Source organism: Cercospora beticola, chromosome 9 (assembly GCF_033473495.1).
Source record: "Cercospora beticola chromosome 9, complete sequence".
Taxonomy (NCBI): Eukaryota; Fungi; Ascomycota; class Dothideomycetes; order Mycosphaerellales; family Mycosphaerellaceae; genus Cercospora; species Cercospora beticola.
The window spans coordinates 296,451-324,206 of record NC_088943.1 but is presented as its reverse complement, the minus strand read 5'-3'; the positions used below and the strand labels follow the sequence as shown (position 1 = coordinate 324,206).

Here is a 27,756-nt window from a genome sequence, read left to right as displayed (position 1 = left end):
CTTTACCTCAGCAGTAGAGGATCATGTATGCCGTAAGGAGAAGCCCCAGGACCCCAGCGAGCATCACCATCTTGGCCTCCGACGCAATGTCCTGAGCTGCTGCATCCTGCTCCAGATCTGTCTCTGGTAACTCCGCCTCCACCGACTGGCCTGCTGCGACCTCTTCGGCAGTCTGCTCTGCTCCGTCTTTTGCGACTTCGCCCTGCTCAGCGTCTACAGCTTTTTCTTGGCTCTTGACGGCTTCCTGGAGCTGCTTCGCATCTTCATTCATCCCTCCGAACAGCTCAGCATCAAGAGCAGCGTCTTCCTCTGGGTCTCCTTGTGCCCAGCGTGAGTATACCACACTGCCCAGCAAATGCATCATGCCCTCTTCCCTCGCTTTCTTCACCATCGCCTCTGTCCATTCATAATTGAACCCCTTGGCCTTCCACTTGCCAGCGCCCAATCTCATCGCCAGCGCAATCTCGACGAGATCTCCAAGTGTGCGCGCAGAGGTCTCGGCGAATGCTAAACCAATCGGCCAATCCGGAAAGACAGTGCTGGGCTTGTGGTACTGAACTCTGACGAGCAGTGGGTTATGCCAAGGGTATACGAGGGTTTCGTGGGCGTTTGGGGAGGTTTCACAGAACGACCTAGCGTTGGCGATAGAACCGGAGTCGTTCAGGATAAAGGCGACCTCGGTTGTCGAGCCATTTGGGGTGTACGTGAAATCGATCTCGTTTGGGATGCGAGAGTGGTAGACACCGGTCCTGCTGTCGAGCTCCAGCAGCTTTCCGTTGAAGTTGACACCTGAACGCGCTAGGTCTGCTAGTTCGTCGTCCAGGTCGAGCCCGTGTTGATCTGCCCATTGTTCAAAGGTCGGCGTGCTAACCTCTTCTGCGATGGAGTCTTCAACTTGCTCGCTGGTATCCTCCTCGGCGGCGTTTTGTGCCTGCTCGCTATCGATGCTTGGAGCAGAAGAAACACTGTTCTCACTCTTCTCGGGCGTAGGTAGTGTCCAGCTTGATTTGGTGTCCTCATCTCCTGTTATGATGACAACTTCGTCTTCTTCGTTCTCGAAGTCTTCCTCTTCGTCCTGTTGGTCTTCCTCTTCTCTGTTCGCGTGATGTTCTTCTTCTTCGACCTCAGTCGTCACCTTCGTCAGACTCTGCTCGTACTCCTCAACTGTCATTCCCGACCACCAGTAGGATGCTTCTGCCTCTGTCACCTTGCGAGGTGCCCTTCCGCCAGTCGACTTCTCACGCTTCACGACGTTGGTTGCGCCAGTCGCTGGCCGAGGATCTACAGGCGGCAGCGCGGACTGAATGCAATAGTCAGAGCCTTGGCTATCCGAACCCGCAGGGCTGTCGTGAACGACTTCTACCGGCTTGGAAGAGATGTGGTGGGCTTGGACGAAGTCGCGAAACTCTGTGCTATCGACGCCTGCGCCGACAACTTTTCGAGCCTTCTTGAGCGTTTCACGAGGGATCGAGGATGAGAGTTGACGACTCCACTGGTAGAGATCCTCTTCGTTTGCGGCTCGAGTGAGGTGTGCCATGGCCTTGTCTGAGGACGCCGCGACTTGTTGCGAGCCTTTGGTGACTGGTCGCATGATTAACGGATCGATCTTTGGAAGTGGTGGTACTGCATTCGATGCAGGCAGTTCGTTTGACATTTTGCCGGTCTGCGGCGATCGTTGTGATTGATTGTTTGACTTCGGTGTTGCGGAGGTTCGTGCTCGGCGTGCTGACGTTGCGGTGAAGAGGATTGAGGATGTAGAGTTGTATGAAGAGGGGATACGAATTCATGTCATGACCTGTAGTTTTATGCCGGCGCGAAGGTGATGTAACAGTGTGAATGTTTGGAGTCTCACATGTAACAAAGCCGTTGTTGTCGGTGAATGGGGCTGCTTGTTTGATCACATGACAACGACTTTGTGTCACACGAAATGTATGCAGGATTTCGATGTCCAACCTGGGGCTATGCAGACCCGGTGTCTGCATTGTTCAGCTAGCGCCACTGTCGACAGATAGTGGCTGAAGTCATGTGAAGCTTTCGCCAGAGGTCTGCCTCACATGGTCAGCCTTGCCAGCGCTGCTACTGTGGGCGAAACCGTTACCGTTCAGGACTGTCGTGACAAGCAATGATCTTGATCTCTCCTGGATGTCTCAGAGGATATGAGCTGCTCTTACGTCTCGATGAGGTGACTGGCAGAAGGCAGGTTCCAACAGGACGGTTGGCTGGCCTGGTGCCAAATCCCGAAGTTGAAGCCCGCTGCTCGGACGTGCGCGATTTTCCTTCGCATGGTGTCCAGAAAGCTCCGCAACACATGTTTTCTTGGCTCTGTGTGGAGGCTCGGTGTCGAGGCTTGCTGCGTTGCCTGTGGTCTTTCTGCTAGCAAGAGTCCGCGTTCAAAGTGGTCGTGGCATAGTAATGCTGCAAGTTATCCTGAATGCTTGGAACCGAAACGTGTCAATCGTTGGCTTGAACAATTGCATGCATTGAAGAGTCCGAGGTTGTTGATCACATCCCCACATTCCTACTCATTCTTTCTGTTCCGCAGAGTACCTTGCACAGACGGATCTGCTGGGCCCGGAGCCTGCACTGTGTCTGGTGCGATGCCGTGCATTTTGCAATATGCAGTTGCGTGGATGACGAGGCGACCTCTCAGAACCAGGAAGTCAAGCATTGCCAACAGTATCTGACGACATGTCGGCTTCGAAAGGTGTTTTGGCCCAGAAGCACAGGTAGACAGACGCCTTCTCTGATGAAGACCAAGGAGAAGTCTTGACAGTATTTTGTGGTCTGTCAGCCTCAAGATGCTTATTGCTCCAGAAGCACGGAGGGCAGAGGGCGTTCTCCAGAAACCACAGACGAGCAGTCTCAAGAACATCTGATGATTTGTTGGCTTGGAAGATGTATTGGCCCAGAAACACAGCCACGCAGGTGCCTTCACTAAACAAAGCCAGCGAAAGATCTTCACAGTACTTGGTGCTTGAGTGACCTGGGATGGTTTCTTGATCCAGAAGCAGAAAGAGCAGCAGGCGCTCTCGAACGGATAGTGATAAGCACCTCCAATCGCATCTTGTAAGTAGATGGCTTGAAGAGGCGCGGTCCAGCAGAAAAACAGAGATGAAGACGCATTCTCAGGTGAAGAAGCTTGAGTAGCTTGAAGGGTGTCTTGTGATTCGTTGGCCTGAAGAGTTGTGTTGCATCAGAGATACACAGAACAGCACGGAAGCACTTGGTGTCAGTCCCGTATTTCTTCTCAAGCTCGACACGCCTCGGCTCCAGTGTCTCTCTCGCTTGCTGGTCTACAAGCCCATTCATGTCTTTTCTCAGCTCGTCGGGATCTTCCAAGATGCTCAGCGAATGGCATGTCGTATTTTCTGGACTTGGGCGGGGCCTCGGGGGCGGGTGCATCGTTGGTCTCAACATAGCTGCTCAACAGGACCTGCTCCAGCAACGAGCTGCGTCTCAAGCGATATGCGATCGCGGCTCCGTGCACTCTTCCAGGCAGATTCTCCTCGCGCGTTGTCTCAAGCGACTTCTTCTCTAACAGAGGCGCGTCTCGCTTTTGCTTGTGGTGAACAGTGGGATCTGCGCTGCGTGTTGACTGTCGGAGATGTAGAGACAGATTTCGAGAGTATCGTTCTTCGGCATCTTGTCCGCTTGCCTAGTGGGAGCTTGCTCGATATCTTTGGCTGCGTTCTCAAGAGAAGAATGGTGAGCGAACGCAATGGTAATCGGGAATCTGATGGCTTGGAGAGACGCTGCTCAGCAGAGATGGAGAGAGCAAGACGCGCTCTCAGGTAACCAGCTTTGGACAAACCCAGCTGTATCTGGTTGTCTGTTGCCTTGAGAACCTGCGTACCAGCAGAGATATGAGACCCTGCGTCTATTCTCAGGCGAAGAGTGTTGAGTAGCTTCAGACGCGTTTGCTGATGTGTTGGCTTGATGTCGTCTGCTGAGACGGAGCAACGCGTAGCGAAACACGTTCTCAGATGGGTGCCAGAGAACAAGCTCCGTGGCGTTTGGTTCTCCATTCGCGTGAAAAAGTGTCTTGATTCCAGAAGTACTGCTGATTGGCGCAGGTGTGCTGAATTCCACCGTCGATTCCATCATACTCGCTCTGAACAATTGACAATTCCATTCGCGAGCTGCCTTGAGATTGGTTGGCAAGATGTTGTCGAAAAGGCTTGAAGAAGTCCGAGAGCGGGGGCCTCCAGCTGGCACCAGGCGGGCAATGACTTGTTCCACATCCTGGCCCCAGACTGACGGCCCCCGACCCGGAAGGGGGGTTTGGTTACGCAGTTTTCCTTCTGCAGTGTGTAGTTCCCCGGCTCTTCTCTGGGAGCCACCCATAGAGCCTTGGTGGTGGGTCTGTCGCGTGAAGAGCTTTGCTGGCTCTGTCGAAAATGGGGAAATTGGCGCAAGTTCCGAATCCAGTGGGCACTCCCAGAGTCCACGCAAGATCGAAACCAGGCATGTCTTGCTCCGTGGTGGCATGCCGCTGGGCCGTACGAGGGAGAGTCAGCCGGAAGCGCGTGTGGCTCGTGGAATTACCCGTTCATTGCCATCACTCGTCCGCCATCAGTCCTCCACGCGACCGAAGTACACGTACGAATCGTGCCCCTCCTCTGTCGCCACTCGGCCGTTCCAGGCACACCAGTCGGCCAACTGGTTGCCGCGGCACGAGTCTCGCGGAACGTGCAGCATTTGCACCGTGATGCCAGCGTCTGCCAGCTGGTGGATCAAGTCCACGATCTCGTCCTCGATGGGGTCGTGCATGGGCTCACTCCGCTGCTCGTACTCCCAAACGATGTCTCCGATCGCGTACGTCGAGTCCACGCGCAGGATGACGACGTCAAATTCGCCCGCGGGGGCCCAGTTACTCTTCACCCAGTCGAGAGCGTAGAGAATTCCCCATTTCTCTGCGTCTTGTGAGCCTTGGCCCCTCGAGGCGGCGGAGCCAGTCACCTGGCCCAGAGCGAAAGCGCGGCAAGCCCAGTGATCTCGCTCCCAAAAAACGAACCCACAGCCTGCGGCACGATTCCAATCGACGTAGGAGCCGTCCGTGAAGATCTCAATGGCACGAGGTGCCGCGAGGTAGTCGTTGTTGGCGGAGAACCAGGAAACAGCTTGTCTTGGTGCCATGGCTATTCTCTGTCAGTGGATACATCGAGCGATGTTTTGCGTCTGATGTCTGCTTGCCTTCTGATGTCTGTCGTTCGTTGGGAAAAGGAGGAAGCGAAGCGGAAGAGGGGCGGAGTAAACAGCGCGGCCGCAGCTCACGCACCTGCAGCGCGCGCGCGAACAACTTGACTTCACATCTTCTTCACTTCTGCCTACAACGGTCGCTCTGCGACGAGGTCAGCTGCAATGACATCCAATGTGCAACCAACAGAATGAAACGATTGAAGACTGTTGAGAGAGCGGTCAGATTGAGAGATGAATCCATTGAACAGCTACAAAAGGGATGAAATGTTCGCATCAAGCCACACCTTGCTCATTGAACTCAGCTGAGACGAAGGCTTGCCAAATTGATGTGATGGTGTTTGATTTGGGCTGCTCTTGCTGACCGAAGTCAAGTCTTTCGAAGCTCTCATGAAGTCCGCGTGAGCAGGAGAGTCGAGCGACTGTGAGTGCCGTTGCCAATTGCCAGAGCCAGAACCAGTTGCCTGATGCCATTGCTCCATGCCGGCCGTCGCGGGGACGGATGAGATGAAGGAGAAGAATAAGAGAAGAAAGTGCGAGAAAGATGGCTGGCTTTTTGTGCTTGCGAAGCTTGGGCCAGGCTTGGCACACGTGCTGTTGTCATGACGGCGAGGTGTGGTGGGAGGACGCGACGGCGGAAGTGCGAGAAGAATGATTTGATGGACTCTATGTGGATGGAAGACAGAGCTTGCGAAGCTATAGCAGAAAAATGTCCGACTGCTGCGCACCTTGCTCCTTGACCTCGAAGAGACGAAGGAACATAGGCAGTCGTGTTTTAATCTGGGCTGCTCTCGCTGGCAGGTGTCCAGCCAGGTCTTTCAGCATCTCATGAATCGTTGCTCGAAAGCAGCGAGGAGAGCGAAGTGACCGCGAGCGCCGTGACGTTCTGAACGAACGCACCTGTGGATACTTGAGGAGGAGAGGGGAAGAAAGCGAGCGACGAAGAGCACGTTTTTATTCTTGTGCCAAGCCGCCGATCCGCACTTTCGGCGACGCGCCTGAGGTTGCATTTCGATGCGGCGGGGTGCAAGATGACTAGCAGGACGGTGAGAAGAAGATGGCATTGGCATTGTGAGACTATCAAAGGCTATGAGAAATGTCCGCTCTGATCTTCATCATGCTCAATGAACTCAACGAGCACAACTGGAACAAGAAAGCATTTTCGATATAGGCAACTCTCGCTGATGAAAGTGTTCAGCCAGGTCGTTCAGAGCCTCTCATGGAATCGTTGCCCGAGGGCAGCGAAGAGAGCTGAGTGACCGCGAGTGCCAACATCCAAGTGCTGCGTGCGGTCCATACCGCCAAATTGTGCAACTGAGTCATTGTCCACAAATTGACACTCCCGCTGGCGACCAATCTTTGAGGAAGAAGAAGGAGAGAAAGTGAGAAGAGCGCGGCGACTGTTTTGTGCGCGAGGAAGCTTGGGCCAGGCTTGGCCGAGCCTTGCGTTGCTGCCTGAGTTGACGTCGACGCTGCGTTGCGAGGTGAACTGCTGCAGGGCGGAAAGTCTATCGATGGCTTCGCATGCTGTTGGGCATGATGGTGCAGCCGTTCAGTTGGTCGGGTAGCCTCGTTGGATGCTACCCTTGCAAAATGCGCCAGCCGGGAACGAGAGGGCATCGCAGCATGGCACAGCGAAGGACAGACGAGCATCTAGAGCGCTCGGTCTTGACGATGCTGAGTACTGAGATCTGAGAATCCAATCCCACAAGCAGCGAAGTTCTCGCGCCGCGTTGGTGATCATTCATCCTGCGACTGCTCTTGGACATCTGCGGTTCCAACAGTGCTTAGACAGACTACAGCCGTCAAAAAGCCGCTGTCATACACGCACCTCGTTTCTGGGCAGTTGGACTCGATCAAGATTGCCGGTTTCCGGAGAGCTGCTCTTTTTGACGGTCTGAACGCTTGCTCGTGGGCGCAGCAAGCAGCTCCCGCAAACATTGAGCTTACTCAAAACACCTGCGGTTCCTCAATGATCCATCACGTTTCTGCGCAATCTTCATCATATATCACACTTCCTTTTACACATGCTTGAACCGCCATTCACTGTTTTGTTGGCGAATGTGAAGCGTGAAGCGTTGCGGACCCCTGTCCAGTGAATCGCGCTAGTATACCTTCACGAGCTGCGCGCCAGTCTGCCTTCTCATCGATATATCTCTTCCGCCGTCAATCGCATCGATCTTTGCTATCACCCCCTGCACATGCACGCGCGCTCGAGCTCTACAAAGCGATCTCCCCCTCTCCACCCTTCGCCAGGTTCAGTCTCCTTCCCGCCTACAAAATGCTTTCTCAACTCGTCGCTCGATCGAAGGCCGCCGCATCCACAGCAGACATAGACACAATGCTGTACACTCTCCCTTCGCGCCTCTGCGTCCTGATCGAGCGCTATGCCGTCCAGGGACAGGACGACAAGAAGTACGTCCTGCGCGCGGTCAAGGAGAAAGAAGCCGAGCAGATCACCACCTGCCTTCGCCTCGACGCCGAGAAGGTAAACACACAATCTTACCTATACTCCCTACTCGCTAATCTCTTCAAGACCACCACATACCTCGCAAAGAGCATTCACCTGCACGTCGATCTCGCGCAGGACTACAGCATCACCCAGCGCGACCCATTGCAGCTGTACCGCTCCATGCCGTCCCACCTTCCTGAACTGGCTTTTGATCAAATCGAGTCGTTCAGCATCTGCGAGCCATACCTCTGGCGGTACACGGACCTCACGGTCAAACCACCCCGTGAGCACAACTACCTGCGGCGCTGGACGATCAATTTCCGCCGTCGATTCTCGCTCCTCCAGCAGCGATACCTGTGGGCCACTGATGCGGCGCTCGACGGAGAAAACACAATCTGGGAGTTCTTCGAGACACCAGCATCGAGCGCCTCCTCCACGGCCATCACTACGATTCCATCACGCATTGCGAGGGAGTCACAGTGGATGCTGCAGGACGAGATCCTGCCAAAGATCCAGAAGACGCTAAAGATCTTCAACGATATTGAGGTAGGAGGCAAGCTCACGGCGGAGATGATGTGGTTTCTGCAGGACGATATGAAGTTTTGGACGTGGATGGGTGCGGATGAGAACGGTGATGACATCCAGGAGTGGGATATGCAGGATGGCGTGGCGTATGTGAATCGAGGCAGAGAGGAGGCGGCGCGGTGCTATCGGAGTGCTACGAGGAAGGGTGCGGAGGGAGTGTGGAAGAAGTGTAAGAAGTGGTGAGGATGGTGCAGATAGTTGCTTGGTGGGAAGGCGTTGGTAGATGATTGATCGCCCTCTGCAGAACAGAGCCGCGGAAAAGTGGCAGTGAAGCGACAGCCATACGCGCGGTATAGACGATCAAAGATAGAGCGATGAATAATGCTATGATTACGAGTATCCCTCACCGATCACACTCCCTTTGTCTTCCGGATGCGGAAGCTTGTACCATGCCACGCGGGCGCCCCTTCTTTGAGCCCGTTTTGATGGTGATCAAGCACTGTTGTATCAGTGCTTCAGCGTCCAGTATCACTGCGTGATGAATCGGTATGATATCCAGAAACGACGAACTGCAGGTCCGTACCAGTAGAAATGCCACTATGCTCCAGCCGCCGGAGCTCAAATAGACACTCCCAATACCTTTCACTTCCCCTGTACGTCATTTGAGCAATATATACCCGCCTTCCACTGCTGCCTTCAACAAAAATCGCCGCGATGGTGTAGTGGAAAGCATATCAGAGGGCCAAAGTCCCAGTCACCCTGGTGGCTTCGGCGACCGCTGGCAACGGCACCGTCTTAGTCTGACTGGGCGGGGCTGGCAACCCGTATCTGATGACCTCAGTTCAATTCTGAGTCGCGGCAATTCTTTTTTCAGAGTTCCTTTTGCTTTTTGCGGCGGTGAAGGGCGGAAATAGATCACGAATGGTCGGCCCTTTTTCTCAGATGCAGATACCCTTTTGCTGCCGCGCTATATGGAGATATCGAGCGGATGAGAATGTGGATGGGGGTGGAAGGATTGTTTTGACAACGCGATATGTGACGTGATTATTGAGCAAAAGTCGAATTTTTGCAGCTCGCTGCAGCACCGCCATCAATACTGCAGCAGCGAATGTAGAAAAGCTCTCAACATCACGATAGGATTAATTGAGTACATCTCCCACCTTTTGAGCCATGCGGCGAGAGAAGATCAAGGGGGCAAGATTGCAATAGCTGCTGCTGCAAATGGAGCAGGTGGCCTTATCAGACAGAGATGTTGTAGAGGTAGACTTTCATCCACGCCGCTCATCAGTGACAAGTAGCGCCGTCTCGCGCGAGAAATACACAAGCTGTTGCTATTAGCCTTGTCACATTTGTCGTTGCTGATGCCCGCGGTCCTTCAATCCTTCACGGCTGCCAGCGCCGTGGAACAAAGCCTCAACCATCTGCTCAGGTGCACGAGGTCCAACGAAATGATATCTCTGCTGCTACATGGGGCATCACAAGGCTTGTATTTGCACAGTTGGTGGCAGGCAGCAGTTGTGATATCGTTGAGCGAGGCAAAAACAAGCCGTGAAAGGAGTTCATCCTTGGCGGCTGGAAGGGTTGCAAAACACAATGCAATGTCGCATTTGAAGAGCAAAAGCACAACACATCATTATCTCCACTACTAATTCGCAAGCAGAGACCGTCGCATCTGCGCATCTAATGGCCAAAAGCACCACCACGTTTCAGACCGAGGGCGGAGCAAAAAAAGGATATTCGACATCACTCGAAAAGTCCAAAAAGAATGTTTGTCGAGGGCCAGATTCGAACTGACGTTATCAGGAACCGTGTAGAACCACCATTGCCAATCGCCTTTGCCATGCCATGCCGCCGCCGCCGCTTGCCTTTGGGGGACTTTACAGGCCTGATGTGTTGACCACTACACTACCTCGACATGTTATTGATAATGTACTCAACATTGGCGGCAAATATATTGCTCAATGGCGTGGCAGTGAGGAAGGCGGCCGAAGCTCGGTGGTGAGGGGCTTGCGGGAGGAGGACGGGCAAGGAGGGGTAGGGTCTGGCTGGAGGTAGCCTGCAGGTTGGAGGGCATCCACGTACCACATGGGAACGACAACAACAGTATCACACGCACGAGCTCTCCGAGAGGCCACAGTACCACGATCGAGCACGCCTTTGTATCAGGAGCCATGGTGTTGCCACCGCTGATGGGAGGCAGGCGAGCACAACGAGGTCTGGCAACGGGCAAGATCTGTGGAAGCTTGCGGCAGACATTGAGAGTGGCGCCAGCACCGGAAGAGCAGCTCGACCCCACAAGAGAGATAGATAAGAACATCAAGCAACCCAGTGCAAAGCCGCAGTATCGATGTCCAGCCTCGTTCTAGCTGGCCTCTTTTCTTGATCCAGTGCCGACTCTCAAGACCTCGCATGACCACGTCGTACAGATCTCCTCAACGAGACGCCGGTTGAAAGGCCTGCAAGCGCCCAAACCCGCACCCTCTTGACAACAAAAGGAGTTTCCCACACGCAAGGGAGTGAGCAGCGTGGACATCATTCCGCTGCACCCTGCCCTTGCGCATGGTCGCATCAGCCACGAAGAACAAGAGCTATTGCATGTGATAGTTGCCAGAGCAGAGGAAGCTCTGCCTGCCACAGCCCCTTCGAGTATGAACAGCTGAAGACGCAGACAAGTGTTTGAGGTGCGCAGTGACAAATGCAAGGCATGGTACGACACGCCGGGGAGCGAAGTACTGGGGTCTGAGAACAATCAAAGGTAAGGGTGCGGATGAGGATACGTATAAACACCATGGACAGCAGGACTTCGTCTGCGATTATGAAAGCATTCATTGAAATGCCGAGTTATCCGATCCTCGCAATAGGTCCAAACCAGGTCTCATGCAAACTGCTCCCAATACAAGCATCCAGGACTTCCTCCGGACTCTTCTCTCGCACATCTACAGCCTCCGCCGAACTCCTCCAATGATTGAACGAAACCGTCACGAACTTTACCTCCACTTCCCTCGCCAGCTCCACAACCAACTCCGCGAGCCTCAAGTATCTACTGCCAGCATCATTGGCATTGCCAGCCTCCACCTCCTCCTGTGTCTTCCTCTTCAACTCCGGCCCCTTGCCATACAGTACCCACTCATCAACCTTGAGACAAACATGCAGCGTTCTCAAATTTGGACACAGCACAGCAAGGCGCTTCAAATTCTGCGCTTCCCTGTTCAAACTCAACACATCACTTCCGCTCTTCCACAATTTCCCAGAAGTTCTAGAGGCGAAAGGTTGACTGAAAGGTGCTCGCATGTCGGAGATGCTGACGACAAGCTCAACGTGTACAAGGTTTCGCAGCAAAGTCTCAGGGTTGCCGGTCATGATCATCTGCGAAGTTCCAGAGGTGAACTCTAGCCTGCTTGCTGAGCCACGAATATCGCTGAGATGGAGAAGGATGATGTTGGATTCGAGAAACTGGTGTTTTGCGATACGGTAGAGCCGGCTGCAGCATCGGAAGGGTGTAAGAAGGCCACGGAGCGTTTTTGAGATTTGTTCGGAGATTAAGCCTGGAGGCGGGTGTTGTAGGTAGGATGTCGTTTTGGTAATTGGAGGAGGCGGCTGGTGGGTCATGGCATAGCTGCAGAGGTGGGCGAGAAGCTCGTCAGATAACGACATGAGAGTAGTCGGCGGCATGACTTCTTGAGTCTTCTTGTAGTTTGGGCTCTTGTACTTTGGAGCTTGTAGGTCGCGGTCTTGGCTCTGACGCTGCACTCGCAGAAGACCTTTGCTGGTCATGGATATGGTCCTCAGAGTCCTCCCCTCAGGTCCAATAGCTCCCCAATGTGCTTTGAGTCAAGTTCCAATGAATGTCTGAGGCGTAAGAATAATAGCACAAGTCAATGACGTGCGTGGGGAGGAGCAGCAGAGGTCGGATCAAGCTCATCGGCTGTCCCGAAGTCTGTCGGCAACGCCTCCAACACCATGACTTGATGCCTGAGGCATCAACATTGGACCGACTTTGGACACAATGATCACTGCTCGCTGTGATGCAGCAGTCAAAATATCTGAGTATTGAGCCTGTGGACGTTGTTGAACGATCGGCATAATCTGCGCTCTGATATGGCGGCGGGACAGGCCCTTCGTAACTTTCTTTCCACCCGTCGACTGACATGAAGGGAAAACGGCATACGACTTGCATGCCTGCGTCAGAGGTGGACTGGCTGCCTGCATCTCCAGCTTCTCGATAGAACTTGCGTGATCTTGCCATGTCGAAGAGATCTAGTCCGCCGGAAGGATTGGCACTCTCGATCTGTTTGTCCAGCTTTGCTGCGACAATGCAATCGATGACTCTCGGCCTGGCTGCAGCTTTGACAAAGATCTGGCATTTGTGACAAGAAGGCGAAATCAGAAGTGATCTCCAGGAGTCTTGATTTCTTCTGCGTATGAAGTCTCGCGAAGCTCGTCGTCCATGCCCATCGATCCGGACGCTGGCTTGTAATTGAGAGAGATGTAAAGAAGTTCTGAATTTATACATGGCGTCAGAATGATCAGTCACAGTTGAATGGTAATTCTCCCACTTTCGGCTTGTCAGATCGGAAGCTCGAGGTGCGTGTCCTGCTGATGATCGCGAGCCGTCTGGCAAGCACGAACCTGCCGGACGTCCATTGTTCTCACCATCGCTGCCAACGACTGATCTGATGGCATCATCCCGCCCTGTATCAACCTTGGAAATGGCCAACCTTCCGCCTCTTCTCTCCAGTATTCTATCCTCTCGCCCGATCACTTCCTCCCTTCCAGCGACATTCCATCCGCCGGCTGGATCGCTGCATCTGGCAGCCCTTCACTGTTGTCACCATACGTCGTGTGAGCAAATTTTGCTCAGAAAGTGTCAGAACAGTGCGGGCATGAAACTACATTGAATATACAGATACAGTGAAAGGACAACCGTAGCAGTGGAACATTACTGTCTGTATTGCGGTGTTGAGGTCATGTGTGTGGTGATACTGGATGAAAGTCTGTTTATTTCAGAACGATGCGATTCTATTCACGATGCCCATACGCTGAGTGTATGCTCTATGCTAGATGCGATAGTATGTATGCCGGTTATTAAGTGATACCCTTACGCCCAAGTCCCAAATGCGATGTTGAGCCAGTACCAGTCCTGCTGACTGCCCATGCTTCAAGCTTCTCCAGAAGCAAGAAGTTGTACCTGTCTCTCCAGGTAGTCTGTCAATTGCGGCGCGTGCTGTTCATGTCAGTCTTGTTGACCTCCCATGCGTGGTCCTACAGCTTATGCCGCCTCGTCCATCTCATCCGCATCCTCGCTCTCGTCTTCGGTTGGTGGCCAGTCTTCGTCTGGGTGACCACTGCGACGAATGTATTCGTCGTCGTCCATCGTCCAAAAAGCGGGAGGAGGTCGAGTGCCAATGAGGTCGCTATTGGCGTGCACCATCCGCCGCCATTCATGGTCAAGGATCGTATCACCGTGAGTCCGCTCGAACTTGTCGAAGTGCAGGGCCATTCTCCAGATGTTGTCCTTCTGCTGCAAGAAGGCGTCTCGAGCCTGAGCGGGTGCACCAGGCAGCTCCATGGTGGCCTTTACTTGCCACAGTGGAGCGAAGCTGTTGGCAAAGGTCGTGTCGATAACCATTCGGGTTTCGAGGAGTTCGATCTTGTCGAGCTTTGGAAGATACTCGAGGATCTCTGTGATGGTGAGGTCAAGCAACTTCATGATGTTACGGTCTTGTAGCTGCTCGTAGACTGGCTGAAGCTTGTATCTCATACGACCCAGAGCTTGTAGCGACCAATCCATCAAGTCCCACTCCGCAGTGTCGCAGAACTTGATCAAACCAAGAGGATCGAAACGTGGACGACGGCGGTCTTTGTGGTGGGCGCCTGGTTCAGTGCCTTCTAAGAGCGTTCGACGGACACGGAAATTTGCAACAATTCGTCGGATGCGAGCTTGCTCGAGACCCGGCGCGTCGATGTCTGTCCATGCGTCGAAGTATTCTTCAAGCTCAGCAAGATCGCGGTGCTTTAGATCGAAGCCGAATGTCTGAAAGTCTCCTTCGCCATTCTTCTTCCCCGCTCGGTCCCGACGAGAGGCATGATACACCTCCGGGTGGAGGTTGTGACCGGGAACAGCTCCGCCGTAGTGGTGTTCCTCAAGTAGACGCATCTTGTAGGTGAAGTCGACCTGTTCGTGGTGGAACACCTGTAGGCTGTGGATGGCTTCAGATACAGCCTTCGGTGTCTTTGGATACCAGCTGAGCATGTCGTACATGCGGACTGGTTCAGTCGCTGCGCACACCACTTCATTGCAGTATATTCTGAACGTCTCGGCCTCAGTAGGGTCTGCTTTTTTCCACTGTTCACAAGCCTTAGAAAATTCAGCGAGCAGAGGTTGCTTCATCTTGTGGTGCTCCCGACGATCGTCGTCGATTGCATCGATGCGGTCGTTGGCCTTCTTGTCTCGGGCTTTTTCCGCCTCCTGGAGTTCCATCATCTCAGCATGCTCCTCCAAGGCGTCTTCTAGGCGCTCGATAGCCTCGATTTCTTCTTCTGTGAGCTGCGGTCCCTCGGGAGATGGAGGTGGTGCAGGGGTTGGATCCTCTTCTTCCAGGCTGGTGTTCAAGAAAACGTTGGGGGTGCGGCGACGACGAGCGGCATTGCCAGTCGCACGATTGTCGGAGAGGTCCCAAGTAACGTGGCGGCGTCCTTGGGGAGGCTGGCGTGCTTGAGGGCCACGCTGGCCTGGTCCACGAGTACGTGGCATGTCGAAAGTTGATAGAAAGCGGTAGTAACTGTGCTGCTGTTGCTCGATTGGTTGTGCTTGAGCTGTAGCAACAGTGGTAGCTTTCTTAGGGTGTTTGTTTGTATGAGAAGTTGAAGATCGCTGAGGAAGAGCCTGCTTTTAACCCATGGGCAAGCCTGCGAGCGTGAACACATAACGGTTCTTCTCGCAGACATTAACTTGCGAGCGTGAACATATTACAGTTGTTCTCGCAGACATCAACTTGCGAGCGCGCACAAAGCCTTTGTCTAACTATGGGTGAGGTTGCTTTGTGCATGCAGCGAAGGAGCTACATTGTCTATTATATGTGCCCCGCGGTCCAAACAATGACCAACAACTGGAGTCATTAGAGCGATAGCAGGATCTTGTAATCTTTTCGATCATCGTTCACCAAACTCCTTGCGGACTAAGGATGCGGTTTCTCAGCACGAAACGAGAAACGAGGAAGGAGGAGCTCTGGCCGACTGGCCATTCGAAACAGCAGGTAAAAATGCACGAGCTGCATGAAAGGAAAACTCAAAACTAAATCAGTCTACCCTGTGGAGTCTATCTCCGCAGCTTATACGATTGGAACAATATTATGTGGGAGAAGTAGGAGAGTTCTTCGTTGTCTCAACGATGCGATTGTATTAATACCTCCCATCATGCGATGCCTAAAGCCTACGCCAAAGTTTATGCCAAAATATATATGCTAAACAGAAATAAAAGCTCCTTTTCTCAGCTGCCAAGTGTGTTTCGCAGCTATTCGTGATCCTGCACGTTGCTCATGATCCAATTGATCGGCCTGTCTCTCCAGGCGGTCTGTCAATTTTGCGGTCAATCAGCGCTCAATGGTCAGCAGGTGGTTTCGCGGCTAGGTGTCACGGCTTATGCAGCCTAGTCCACCATTGCGGCGTCCATGATTGCATCGTTTACCTCGGCCTCAGCCTCGCCCTCGCTCTCAGGATAGTCTTCATCTGGGTGGCCAGATCGATGAAGGTACTCTTCATCGTCCTCGTCAGTCCACGAGACAGGAGGAGCCACAGAGGTGATGTCGTCGATGTATTCGCTTTGCAGCCGGCGCCAATCCTGACCAAGCATATCGCCATGCTTCTTCTCGAACTCGTCAAAGTCTCTACCCATCGCCCAGACTTCATCCTGCATCTCGTACAGACATTTACGTCCTTCCGCATCCGCTCCGTCAAACCGCAACTGCGTGAGATGTTGCCGAAGTGCCAGAAGACGAGGGGTATAGTGTAGAGCAATCTGTCGCTTCAAGTCGAAGTAGCCGACGGTGTCGATCTTACGGGCGTACTCGGCTATCGTATGGATCATGGATTCGAGGAGCTGTGGAACCGATGCATCACCATGTTGCTTGTACTCAGGCCGAAGTTGCGCAAGGAGAGCGAGTGCGTCGACCGACCACGCGATCATGTCCCAATCTGCCGTGTAGCAGAACTTGTTAATCGAGTGCTCGTCGTAGCGCGGACGGCGGCCATCGTCGTGACGAGCTTGAAGGCCTGTTCCCTCCAGGAGCGTGCGACGAACCATGAAATTACCCAGAATGGCCTGCAGACGTTGAATCTCGCGGCCTGGGAACTCGTTCTCGAATTGGTTCTCCTGGAAATTGGACAGGTCAGGATGCTTGAGGTTGAAACCGAAGATCTCGTATCGGCTACCGTCACGTTTGGTCTTGGCTCGGTCTCGATGAGCGGTCAGATAGGTTTCTGGATCGAGCGCATGCAAGGCCACAGCGCCTTCGAGCTTCTCCTCGAAGCAAGCGATCTGGTACATGAGCTCGGTGTCTTTGTGCGCATATGTCTGCATGTCTTCGATCGCGATTCTCACCATTGGCGCAAGTCCCGGAAACCAGCGGAGCATGTCGACACGGCGTGCGGATCCAGTCGTGGCTAGTTCAGCAGCTCTCATGTGAACCTCGAACTTGGCATGTCTCTCCGGTTGAACTGCCTTCCATACCGCCATCTCCTTGTTGAAGCTGTCAACAAGCTTCTCTCTGTGAGAAGCTAATTGGACGCGCATTCCCTTGAGCTTCTCGATGCGTTGCGCAATGGCGTGCTCACGCCTGATCTCCTCTTCTGCCGCGGCGAGTCGGCTCTCTTCTTCCACGGCCAGCCCCATCTCATAGAGCTCCTCGCATGTTGGGAGGCGGGGACCCAGAAGGTCATTCATGCGTGTTTCGTCGTCTTCCAGACTTGTGTTCAGGTAGAGGTCTGCTGCTTGGCCCCGCCTAACGGTTCTGTTGGTCGCCCGGTCTCCGGGATGGATGAGCGGAACACGGCGTCCTCCGTCGGTGGGGAGACGTTGGCGAGGAGCCCGGAGCGCCGGACCACGTGTACGTGGCATGATTGTGGTTTGATTTATGGATGTGTTCGTTCGTTGTACTGCTGTTGCTCGGTTGGTTGTACTTCAGCTGCGGCAGCAGGGGTAGTGTTCTCGGGTTGGCTGTTTGTATGGGAGAAGAGAAGTGTAAGAGTGTAGAAGGAGAGCATCCCTATAACCCTTCGACGACGCTGTGACTGTGAACACATCACGCTTCACTTGCAGTCATTAACTTGCGAGCGAACACAATGCCTTTGTCCAGTCACGAGCGCTCATATGGGCACGTCACTGTCGGTGGAGACAAGTCACTTGTCCAAGCGCTGTAGATGATCTCATCGCTCTGAGCAGCAACAATAGTGCTGTACATCCAGGTTCCATCTCCTGTTGGGTCTGCCGGGCAGCCGTAAGGGAATGATTATAATGGTGTTGCAGTATGTTGTATAGTTTCTTTGATGTCGATTCATGATGGTATCTCTCAAGGACAACGCCTTTGTGATTTTGACCTCACGCGGATGCTTCTCCGACTGCGCGTTGCGGATGGGAGCTCCCTGGGTTGCAAGCAGTGTATCGATTGAGACCTGATGTAGCGCAGAATCGATTTCGGTAGCTGGTCTTGCATGAGGTGGTATAATCCATTTAGCTATATAGTGAGCGCCCGCCGCAGCTGCGCGAGCGTTGGTAGCATGGACAGGGATGGTGTGAAGTCGAAACGATCCGCGCTAGTGGGCAAAACAAACATGCCTGCCTCACGCGGCTTCGCCCTCTACCTGCCCACGAATACCAAAACCACGCAGAACGAGAAGACCAAGACAGAGAAGAAGATGACGACGACGACGAAGACGACGATGACGATGCCGTTCGTTTCTCCGCTCCGCCGCACTCCCTCAACGCCGCCCTGTCTCAATCTCGCTGACTGTCCAACAGATTCAAACACTGGGAATTTTGGGCCGACGGCAGCGTGCGGCCTTACAACCGCAATGACCCCAGCGTTGCTGGAGGTTTTGCGGGCTGCGCGTGGGTGATGCGTGATCCAGAGCGCAGTCCCTCGCGCTTTGGAGAATGCTGGGCCCTGCCGGTGACCCGCGATGTCACCTCGACCGAGCTCACCGGCATCATGAAGGCTCTGGACTTTGCCGTTGACGTCGTCCATCAACTGTCAGCTGCTGCCATCGCTGATCTCCACATCACCGTGCGCTCCGATTGCAAGGACGCTGTCGACGAGGTGAGATACGCGTACGGGCCCCAACACGGGCTCATCCCACTGAGCGGTGGGCGAGATGGGTATATCCAAATACACCATCCAACGCTCACCCACCGATGCGTGAACGCAATCCGCTCGCTCGAAGCACGAGGCATCGTCGCTCGCGTGGTGTGGGAGGAACGCATGGCAACAGACGAGGCAATAAGAGCTGATGCCGGCGCGAGGAAGAGGGGCGAGATGAGGCGCATGTTCTCTGGAACGCATGGTCCTCGGCGGTTTCCGCTTTGAGGAGTACCGACGAATGCCATGAGAACGTCGTTGACTCTCACACTTCATCGCAGACTCAGCTGTAATGGCTTGTTCTGTGGTCCGCATGCGGCAGAAACCGCATGAAAGCCGTTCGGAGCGGTAATGGAGGTCAAATCTCATTCCAACCTCCTCGTTGGTGGCCTCTGGGCGGCTTCACGAAGCTGGCGGACCGGAAAGGGTCGTGATCTTTGGAGATCGTTGTTTTGCTTGGGCGGATCGTCTCACGAGGCACTTCACTTCAGGTCTTGACCAGGTCTCTTCGCGAGGACAGACAAGCACTGCGACTGAAGGCGGCGAAATTCCATCAAGCTTGCGACACATTGGACAGAGCTTCAGCAGAGCGACAAGAAAGCTTCAGCCACGAAGGTGCCCTCACCTTCATATGTTGCTGTAAGCTCCATCCAGAGAGCGTGAGAGGAAGCCAACAACTGACAAACCCTCGCAGTCAAGCCAACGATCGAGGCGCCGAAACACAATGCCTTGGCATCCTGGCGATGGATGAGGAGATGGATCCCAAGATTACGAATTCAGAGTTGATCGATACCGACTTGCTGTTTCTCAACGATGCACATGGCTTTTCCAACCCAAGAACGATGCGACTGCCAACAGAAAGCGACCCGCCTGCTCATGCGATTGCCGTCAACCAACAGAGTCAGCAAGACGTTGGACATTCAGCCAGCGTGTGTCCACCAAGGTACGGGCCACTTGCTTTCAGAGCAGCCAGAGGTTAGGCCATCAGATCTAGAAGACTGGTCAATCTTGCTGGCACTGCCTCGTAGAAGCACTCTAGCTGCCATGGCTACGATTTCCGACTTCAATCAGCATCGATCAAGCTCATAAAGTGTCCGCCCGATTGTCGGCGCTGTCATTCTGCCATTCTGCCGAAAATCCCAGCTCCGGGCCTCGATGTCGCTGAAGCCATCTCAATCCAGTTCCAGAATCAGCCACACCGTCTCCTCTGGTCCCTAGATCGATACCGAGAACGAGGAGCGCACATCGTGTCGAAGGCGCGAGCAGTGTGCAGTGGTCCCGCAGCAGACTTGGCCACTGAAAGGGCTTGAGCAGCAAGAGCGTGAATGGCGGAGCGCAGCGGAAAACGTTGAACGACAAGAAGATGCTGCGCAGCCGGCGTCCGAATCCAAGCTCACGGAGTGGAGAGCCTGATGAATACCACGAAGCGAAGAAGCCCGGATCCGAGTAGACCGATGTGGCGGCGGCGCTGAAGGTAATGGTCTTGACAGTCCTGACTCAATCTCTGGCTGACTTTGCAATGTCGCAGAAGTTGCTCGGAGCGATAGCTTATCGGCAATGTTCCTCTCCTTGGTTCGAGGCTTTGGATCAAACAGTAGCGCCGGTGAAGAGAGACGAAACCTGGCTGCCTGATTATCTCTCTTAGACCCGCACACCAGGTTTGTGCTTAACGTTCGGAAGAGAATGGATTATCAGTCGGGCAGCTGCGGAGCGAAAATGACATGGCTGCACCTTGTGCGATCGAGCCCGAGGGCACAGCTGAGCATGCTCATCAGCCTTCCGGCGGTAATAGGCGCCCTAGCAAAGATCGTCTTCGCAGTGAAGGCGTGTTCCGCGAAGAGCCGTCCGTGCGTGTTCGAGCTCGTCGAGGGCGAATGCCTACTGGTGGTGTGCTCAATGAATGAAGGTTCTGGGTCGCGGGCAGAAAGGGTGCGTGGGACAAGCGTTTGCGTGGAATGCCAGGAGCGCTCGTGGGCATGAAAGTACGTGTTGGTCACTGGCTGGGATGGTGCGGAAGAAAGGATACGAAGGCGACGATGGGTCCTATCAGCGACTGCTGATTGGCTTGATGCATTCGTGGAAGGCTGAGGAGGAGGAGATATCGAACGGTGTGAAAGAAGAAAGGATCTGTGTACGCGAGAAGAGAAGCAGAGGTCAACAGCACTTTGAGCATGCAAGAAGGAGTACGGTATTTATGCTGTTGCGAAAAGCTTTGTTTCTCAGCCATGTCTCAAGGTGTCTCATTTATGCCATCATTTGTCTTATGCTGGAGCTGCCTTCCTCATTTCTTCCAGCCTACATTCGCATCGGAGCTCGACCCTCCAACAAGCCAGCTTCTTCTGCTTTGCCGTTCAAGTCCGCCAGCCAGACATTCTGCTCCGTCTTATACACCATCTCCTCCACATCGTACCACAGCCTATCCACCTCATACTCTGCCGTCTCATCGCTCATCCGCGACTTTCGCTGTCTCTTCGCAGGACGAGCGGCAGGTTCTTGGGCATCTGCCTGCTCCATGGCTCTCTTCTTGTCCGCGATTCTGGAGCTGCGGCGTCCAGTGCTATCGTCAGTGGTGGTGAGACTGGCTTGCGGCGCCGTCGATGAAGAAACATCACCCATGTAGTCGTCTCTATCCTGGTCTCTCGCCTGTCTCACCACGACCTTCTTCGTTCCACCACCCTTCTTGCGCATCTCTACCACCTCTGTGGTACCCTTACCAGCTGAAGCCATCTTCTTTTCCTTGCTCACCTCCACAAGCTCCACAAACGGCGCACCAGCAGTACCCATCGCGAGGATTGCCCGCACCTCCAGCTCTTCGACGTTTCTGAACGAGCACTGTTTGAGCGTCTGGGCATCCGAGGCACGCGGAATGCCGTGGAAGTACTGCATATGTGTGGAGAATGAGGACAGACCACGTAGTGGTGTGTGCCCGGCCTGCGTGCAGTTTCCTCCGCAAGTGCGGCAGCGGAGCTCGATCCATCGGCCTTTTTCTGCGGCTCTGATGATTGTTGTGCAGGGTGGGACCAGGGTTTTGTATGTGGCGGAAGCGAGGAAGGAGTCGATCTCGTCGTCTGACATGGGTGGAATCACCTCTTTACCTCCAACGACGCCAAGGGAGGAGGTGGTTGCGTCTCCGTCGTCAGCAGGCTGTGGCTGAGCGGCAGCTTTGCGATGAAGAGGCGCTGGTGGAGGTGGCATTGATGAAGTGCCCGTATAAGGTCCATCTATAGACGCGTTGTAGGCTTCCAGCGTTGACTCGAGTTGCTCGCAAAGTGGGAGGACAGTGGCTGCGGTATATGTACCCGGGTCCTTCAAGATGATCTTTGCGTCGTCGAGGAGATCCTGGAGCAGTTCTTGCTCCTGGGCATCGGACAGCTTTACCATGGCCACATTGTTGTATGCGCAGAAGAGGCGGCCCATCGCGTTGGAGTTCGAGTTCGAGGCCATTTTTTCGAGACTTGGAGTGAGTGTGTTTGTGGAGAAGGATCTAAGGGATTGATGTGCGCGTCGTAGGCTGTAGTGGGAGCGAGAAGGCGAGAGTTGCTAAGCTCAACGATGCACTTGGTGTGTGTGTGTCTGATGAGAGAAGACGAGCGAGCTTCGCGGGAAGAAGGGTGCTCGAAGGTGGGCTGCCAAGCATCGAGTGAACGGTCACAGGCTGGCGACTATGCACGTCACTCGTTCACTCCATCCATGCTTGGCATCAGTATCTGGTGATAAAATGGCTTGATGAATAGTTCAGGCATTGAATAATGGAACATATATTGTTGAAAAGGTTGCATGAGTATAGCTGAGGACGCTGAGGTGGTAATTGAAACAAGCTTTGCGTTCCCTGGCTGTATCACTAGGCAGTACGCATCAGTATTCCTCTTGAAATATATCAACACAGTTTGCTCGTATGCATTTACAATCAATATCATGTATCAGCAATAGGAGCCTCCATGTACGAATCATTGATCGAGCACAAAGTGCTGCTTGCCGGCCGCGATTGTTTGTTGGGCCTAATCTTTGAACAGGACGACAATGTTTATATGCACGTGAAGGTGGATCTGGAATTGCTGATCACAGTAGAGTTGCAGGCAGACGAGGACAATCACTCCTCATTGATACGACAGAATACTTTCGTCCCGTAGCTAGGCGAATGAGCTGAGACTCTTGTTCGTATCCAGAGACAGCTATTCCTGCGATGTTGTCTTGCACAGTATCCAAGACGTATTGCCAAGCTGTGTCCAGGTAAATTAGCTTGGAGAGCTTCATTGCTACCAGAGAAGGGTGCCCTTTCCGGCGGACCGTATCAATCGCTCCATTGCCTCAATGCAGTACACTTTCGTCCTATATCCAGACGAAGAAGCAGGAAGCATCCGCTCTGTTCAGAGAAAGCTGTACTTGATGCCATGTCTCAAAATAGCGTCTGAGACGAATTTCACGGCCGGAGCCAGCCTCGTAGGCTTGACAAGCTGCGTTCTGCTGGAGAACGGTGTGCCATCCAGCGGACGGTAACGATCGCTCTGTTTTGACACGGTGGCACACTTTTGTCGTATATCAAGATGAGGCGGCATAGATTCTCTGCTGCATTTCAGAAAAAGCTGTACCTGCAGCCACGTCTCCGAGAATTATCTCAAATGCATTCCATTGCCGTGGCGAGGCCTGTAGGCCGCCCAAGCTCCGTTAGACCGGAGACGGTGTACTTTTGGTCGGGCTGTAAGAATCACTCTATCTCGACACAGCGGCACACTCTCGCTCAAAACTCAGACAAAGCAGCTGGGACGTCTGGGCCTGTTCAGAGAAAGCTGTATGTCAGGTTATGTCTCAGGGAATCTTTCAAAACGCATTTCATTGCCGTGGCCAGCCCTGCAGGCTTGATCAGATCCGTTATGCCGGAGAGGATGTACTTTCTGGCGGACTGTAGCAGTCGCTCCACCTCAGCGCGGCGGCAGACTTTCGGGCCATAGCTGTACGAAGAAGCATCGAATCCCCACTGTATTCAGAGAAATTGGTAGCTGCAGCCTTGCTTCAGGATATTGTCCAAGACGCATTCGGGCGTTGTGTTCAGGTCCATAAGCTTCGAGAGCCACCTCCTATCAGAGAAAGGTTGCTTTCGATCGATCATTTGGATCTGGAGGTGTTGCTTTTGTTTGCTTTTGTATGCTTTTGATCATATCGTTGCGTGCGATTGATATATCCATGATGAAGGGTCCCAATTGACTTTTCTCGGCTTTGCTATGCTATCGTATACGATACTGGCATCCTTCTACTGATTCTTCTTGTCCTCTGCCTCCATCTCCTTCTTTTCGGCCAGCTTCTCATATGCCTTCCACCAAGCCTCGTTGACGAACAACCAATGCTGACGATACTTCTGCAGACCCTCGAGGATGCTTGCTCCATCTTCCATCATCCACTGAACGATCTCCAGCATATCTTCCTTGTTCGAAGAAGCTTCAGCTGCCTTTCGCAAGTTGTCGACGTATTTATCAAGATAAGGTTGCGTCGCTTTGATCCAATCTAGCGTACGCGCTCCCTTCTTGATTTCCTGGTAAAATGGCATGGGTCTGTCAAGGCCCGAGAAGGATGGAAATTGTGCCACCATTTCGATCGGAGCTGCCACGACGCTTTTGAAGTCCATTACGCCTACAATCTCGAAGTTGTCGTTGACGAGGACGTTGTGGGTTCGGAAATCACGGTTGACGAGGCAGAATTTCTTCTGGTCAAGTTTTCCGTACGATTTGATGAGTTTGAGGAATTTCGATGGAAGTTGAAACGATGGGCTGTTCTTGAGCTGCAGGCTGCCCTGCTGTTCTGCAGTAGTGTGGTAGCTCTTGACCAGGTCACTCCAGTATTGCTCGGCTGTGTTCCATGGTCCTTTGCCGGTGATCAGCTCAGGTCCAATCGTGAAGTTGTCGTCGATGTTGTAGAGGCTGCCGATGCGATCGAATGTGCAGCTGGCGAGCTCGATCTGTATTTCAGCCATTTGTTTCCAGAAGGCAGTGTTGGTCTGAAGATCGTAGTCCTTGACCTCGGCGAGATCTTGGGCAACCGTGCCGTGGATGTAGTCCATGAACATGTAGGGCGCGCCGACCTTGGTATTGGCGTCGAGGCAGTATGTGTGGACTCCTGGGACGGGAATGCTTGTGTGCTTCCTGGTCTTTTTGTCAGCAAGTTGATTGGAGATCCAGTATTTCATGATCTTACCTCAAATACGCCATCGTCACAATCTCTACTTCCATCGTCCGGCGTGCGCTGAGCAGCTCTCGGCGAATTGCCTCTCCCATATCTGGCATCCGCAGTCGCGCGACCCACTGCACGCCATCTGCGAAGTCGATCTTCCTGACTACATTGTCGAGTCCTGTTGAGTAGCTTTGACTGAGCTCGCACGCTACGCCGCGCACGCTTTGGGCGTGTCTGCGAAGGGCGTCCCAATCGACGCTCTTGACGAAATCGGTGACTCTTTCGTGCAGCGGATTGTCTTCCGGGAACTTACTGGCACCCTGCCAGGCTTCAGCGCCGGAAGCGGACATTGTGACAAGCGTAATGGCTCAATGTAGAAGTCGCCGGTTCGAGATGGGATGATGTCGTTGTGTGCAAATGCGCGTCGGTGCTGCTAGGCGTGCACGGACCATTCACTTCACTCGCTTAGAGCTCGAACACTCGCCCAAGCGAGCTTGAGGCCGGGAATGTAGTATTTTGAAACTTCAAATTTCGACTTCCAAAGCCTTCCCCGACTCGGCTGGGACTCGTTCGTGCAGCCGCTCGTGGGTGCGAATCGATGTTCCCACTAGTCTGCCAGCATGACTGATGTTGTGTACATAGCCTCAGACGAGACAGATGAGGAGAGCATGAATATCCATCTTTGAGGCTTCCCTACAGTCTTTTATGCCCACTTTGGATCGCTCGCGCCTCCAACATTATCCTCATGAAGGCACATCTGGCCGCAAGCTATACGCCTCACGTTATGTCCCAGCAGCTAGAAGGATGGACAAGGCAATATTGAAACAGTCAATGAGTGTATATGTAGAGTGCTGTTGCATAATTGTGTCGATGTGTTGTGCTGTTTCCAAGATTGCTTCTGATCGGAGTACATGTAGCTGCCCAAGGAAGTTTGTCCGAGCCTTGCAAGCACTTGCTAGAAATCACTAGTTGACCATACAATCAATAACATATCATAAGGTAACTCTGTGATGAGAGTGATGGCAAACAATGGAGGTAACTCAGAAAAGCTGGAAACATCTCGCAAATGCTCTTGCCCACACGATGGTATCTACTACTTATACCATGGGATGTACCAGTATCCGCAGCCTTGAAACAGTTGCTGCACATGGAATAAAGGTACTGCAGTACCTCTGCAGATATTTGCCACATATCCTTCCATACCACATGGATATTGGTAGCTCACAATTTGCTCGCTTTTATTCGCCTTCGATCAGGTCTTGTGGCATTCATTTCAGTACTGGGAAACACACATCAATATACCGATAGGGAGGACGTCAGAATGATTTTAGACAAGCTTGACTTGTACTTCACGGTCTTGTGCGAGCTGTCTTTGTGTATTACTGACAATTTGACAAGTAGCAGGTACTCGAAGCCGCTCGCCACGATCCGACAAATCCCTGTTGCCTCCATGTCAAGCTGCTTTCGCTCATTCATACCGCTGGCAAACCGATCATCGCTTTCCCGTGCATCGCATTCATTCAGTCCTCATCAAAACCATTCTTGCCCACCTCTCCATCATCATTCGCATTCGTATCCTCATCCCCAGACTCCCCATCCAGGTCCACCACCAAGTTTATCTTTCTCTTCTTATTCGTATGGCAAAACAACTCTTCCTCATCCGAGTCCTCCTCATCATCAGAACCCTTAACTTCCACACGCTGGCCACTCGAGCTAGACGCCAGAGAAGTTGACTTTCGAAAAGCTGGGCCCAGAGACTCTCGTGCGTGTTGATAGCCTTTGCCCATTCCAAGCCTGGACGTGGTCGAGACTTGGGGCAAGGGTGGCGACGAAGTGAAGACGAACTGCTTTGAAGGAGTCTCGCGTGGAGAGATTTGGGGTGTGGCGTGACGAAGCGTCTGAGACTCCTCGATGTCCTCATACTGGGGCGATGGTGCCCATCTGGGATCGTCCCGGATGAGATGACCACGATGTGTGGCGATGGCCTTCAGAAACTCGTCCATCTCAGTCGGCTTGTAAATTTTCGTGATCTGGAAGAGCCATTCGATAGACGTCAACTTGTGCCCATCTTGGTGCTCAGACAGATCGCCTGGATTGAAGGGTGGCAGCTCGCCCTTGATGCACTCGCGCAGCCAGAGGAGCAAGTTATCCCAGTGCGGTTCATACGAGAGGTCACACTTGATCTCGCCCATCGTGAGTGAGGTGGTGGGAGGATCGTTGAGGCGGCAGATCGTGAACTCGCACTCCTTGGTGGCTGTCGGCCTCGAAGAGATGTGGTCCTCAAGGCCGTCCAGTAGCGGTGTCGACTTCTCCTGCAATGCTTCGAAAAAGCCAAGCTCATCGTGGCTTCCGGCTAGGAGGATTGGATCTTTCTCAGCTTGTTGACGATGCGAGTCCATCAGCTTCCAGAAGGGCTGAATCGCAAGTCCATCGAAGTTCGAGACACGGATGTTGAAAGAGTTTCCAAAAAAGAAGATAGGAACAGCAAGTTCGCGAATCTGCTTGCAGGCTGTGAGGAGTCCAGGTGCTTCGCGAATCGGTGTGCCATCGGACTTCGTGTGTTGGCGCTTGACGAGTTGGCTGCTGTCGGTGATGTCCCAGCTGACGAGTGGCTGTGGCACTAAATGGCCTTGGGGAAGGACATCGTAAGGTGCTTCATCGACGAGCACGAAGCTGTAGATTAGTCTCTGAACAGACTCGGGGAGATGCAGGAGGTGCTCGCCAGCTGGCTGCGTGCTGACAGAGTCGTTGTGCATTTTCTATCCCAGAGTTAGTACTCCGTTTTTCTCGATTGCCATACGAACTTACGCTTATGGCCGGTATGACCTTGCTCGAATTGTACACCACTTTGAAGCCGCGTACGGAGATGTCTCCAACCTCATGTCCGGCCTTTCGCTTCAACCCGCGCGGTTGAACTTCCAGCATGTACTCCTCCTCATCTACCTCTGGTGCTGGAGTTCGAATCTCTGCGGCCGAGTTGTCGACTGCAGGGCTTGGTGCTTGAGAAGGAGCGGGAGACGGCGGTCGATCGGGCTCCTTGCTCGAGGTGGAGCCCCAAATCCACGCCAT

General features: G+C 53.4%; 11 protein-coding genes and 1 non-coding gene across 12 annotated transcripts; 3 read left to right on the top strand and 9 right to left on the bottom strand.

Annotated features, from left to right (window-relative positions):
- Window positions 1–7: 7 nt before the first annotated feature.
- RHO25_012372 (uncharacterized protein) lies at window positions 8–1,654 on the bottom strand (the record flags this gene model as incomplete). Its single annotated transcript, XM_023603738.1, has 1 exon — window positions 8–1,654. One exon carries the CDS (start codon window positions 1,652–1,654, stop codon window positions 8–10), a length of 1,647 nt encoding a protein of 548 aa, XP_023450345.1.
- A 2,918-nt stretch (window positions 1,655–4,572) lies between these two features.
- On the bottom strand, window positions 4,573–5,136 carry RHO25_012371 (uncharacterized protein; the record flags this gene model as incomplete). The annotated part of the gene is made up of 1 exon (XM_023603739.1): window positions 4,573–5,136. One exon carries the CDS (start codon window positions 5,134–5,136, stop codon window positions 4,573–4,575), a length of 564 nt encoding a protein of 187 aa, XP_023450287.1.
- A 2,401-nt stretch (window positions 5,137–7,537) lies between these two features.
- RHO25_012370 (uncharacterized protein) lies at window positions 7,538–8,416 on the top strand (the record flags this gene model as incomplete). Its single annotated transcript, XM_065603536.1, has 2 exons — window positions 7,538–7,684; window positions 7,733–8,416. 2 exons carry the CDS (start codon window positions 7,538–7,540, stop codon window positions 8,414–8,416), a joined length of 831 nt encoding a protein of 276 aa, XP_065459608.1.
- A 1,527-nt stretch (window positions 8,417–9,943) lies between these two features.
- RHO25_012369 lies at window positions 9,944–10,088 on the bottom strand. The gene has a single exon. It is a non-coding gene; the product is annotated as a tRNA-Thr (tRNA).
- A 926-nt stretch (window positions 10,089–11,014) lies between these two features.
- Window positions 11,015–11,947, bottom strand: RHO25_012368 (uncharacterized protein; the record flags this gene model as incomplete). Its single annotated transcript, XM_023603741.1, has 1 exon — window positions 11,015–11,947. One exon carries the CDS (start codon window positions 11,945–11,947, stop codon window positions 11,015–11,017), a length of 933 nt encoding a protein of 310 aa, XP_023450288.1.
- Window positions 11,948–13,442: 1,495 nt separating this feature from the next.
- RHO25_012367 (uncharacterized protein) lies at window positions 13,443–14,927 on the bottom strand (the record flags this gene model as incomplete). The annotated part of the gene is made up of 1 exon (XM_023603742.1): window positions 13,443–14,927. The coding sequence occupies one exon, from the start codon at window positions 14,925–14,927 to the stop codon at window positions 13,443–13,445; it is 1,485 nt and encodes a 494-aa protein (XP_023450293.1).
- An 894-nt stretch (window positions 14,928–15,821) lies between these two features.
- RHO25_012366 (uncharacterized protein) lies at window positions 15,822–17,288 on the bottom strand (the record flags this gene model as incomplete). Its single annotated transcript, XM_023603743.1, has 1 exon — window positions 15,822–17,288. The coding sequence occupies one exon, from the start codon at window positions 17,286–17,288 to the stop codon at window positions 15,822–15,824; it is 1,467 nt and encodes a 488-aa protein (XP_023450292.1).
- A 713-nt stretch (window positions 17,289–18,001) lies between these two features.
- RHO25_012365 (uncharacterized protein) lies at window positions 18,002–18,753 on the top strand (the record flags this gene model as incomplete). Its single annotated transcript, XM_023603744.1, has 2 exons — window positions 18,002–18,120; window positions 18,189–18,753. 2 exons carry the CDS (start codon window positions 18,002–18,004, stop codon window positions 18,751–18,753), a joined length of 684 nt encoding a protein of 227 aa, XP_023449936.1.
- A 403-nt stretch (window positions 18,754–19,156) lies between these two features.
- Window positions 19,157–19,505, top strand: RHO25_012364 (uncharacterized protein; the record flags this gene model as incomplete). The annotated part of the gene is made up of 2 exons (XM_065603535.1): window positions 19,157–19,164; window positions 19,220–19,505. 2 exons carry the CDS (start codon window positions 19,157–19,159, stop codon window positions 19,503–19,505), a joined length of 294 nt encoding a protein of 97 aa, XP_065459607.1.
- A 1,315-nt stretch (window positions 19,506–20,820) lies between these two features.
- Window positions 20,821–21,969, bottom strand: RHO25_012363 (uncharacterized protein; the record flags this gene model as incomplete). Its single annotated transcript, XM_023603745.1, has 1 exon — window positions 20,821–21,969. One exon carries the CDS (start codon window positions 21,967–21,969, stop codon window positions 20,821–20,823), a length of 1,149 nt encoding a protein of 382 aa, XP_023449937.1.
- A 1,804-nt stretch (window positions 21,970–23,773) lies between these two features.
- Window positions 23,774–25,037, bottom strand: RHO25_012362 (uncharacterized protein; the record flags this gene model as incomplete). Its single annotated transcript, XM_023603746.1, has 2 exons — window positions 23,774–24,659; window positions 24,712–25,037. The coding sequence occupies 2 exons, from the start codon at window positions 25,035–25,037 to the stop codon at window positions 23,774–23,776; spliced, it is 1,212 nt and encodes a 403-aa protein (XP_023449934.1).
- Window positions 25,038–26,207: 1,170 nt separating this feature from the next.
- RHO25_012361 (uncharacterized protein) lies at window positions 26,208–27,756 on the bottom strand (the record flags this gene model as incomplete). Its single annotated transcript, XM_023603747.1, has 2 exons — window positions 26,208–27,446; window positions 27,496–27,756. The coding sequence occupies 2 exons, from the start codon at window positions 27,754–27,756 to the stop codon at window positions 26,208–26,210; spliced, it is 1,500 nt and encodes a 499-aa protein (XP_023449935.1).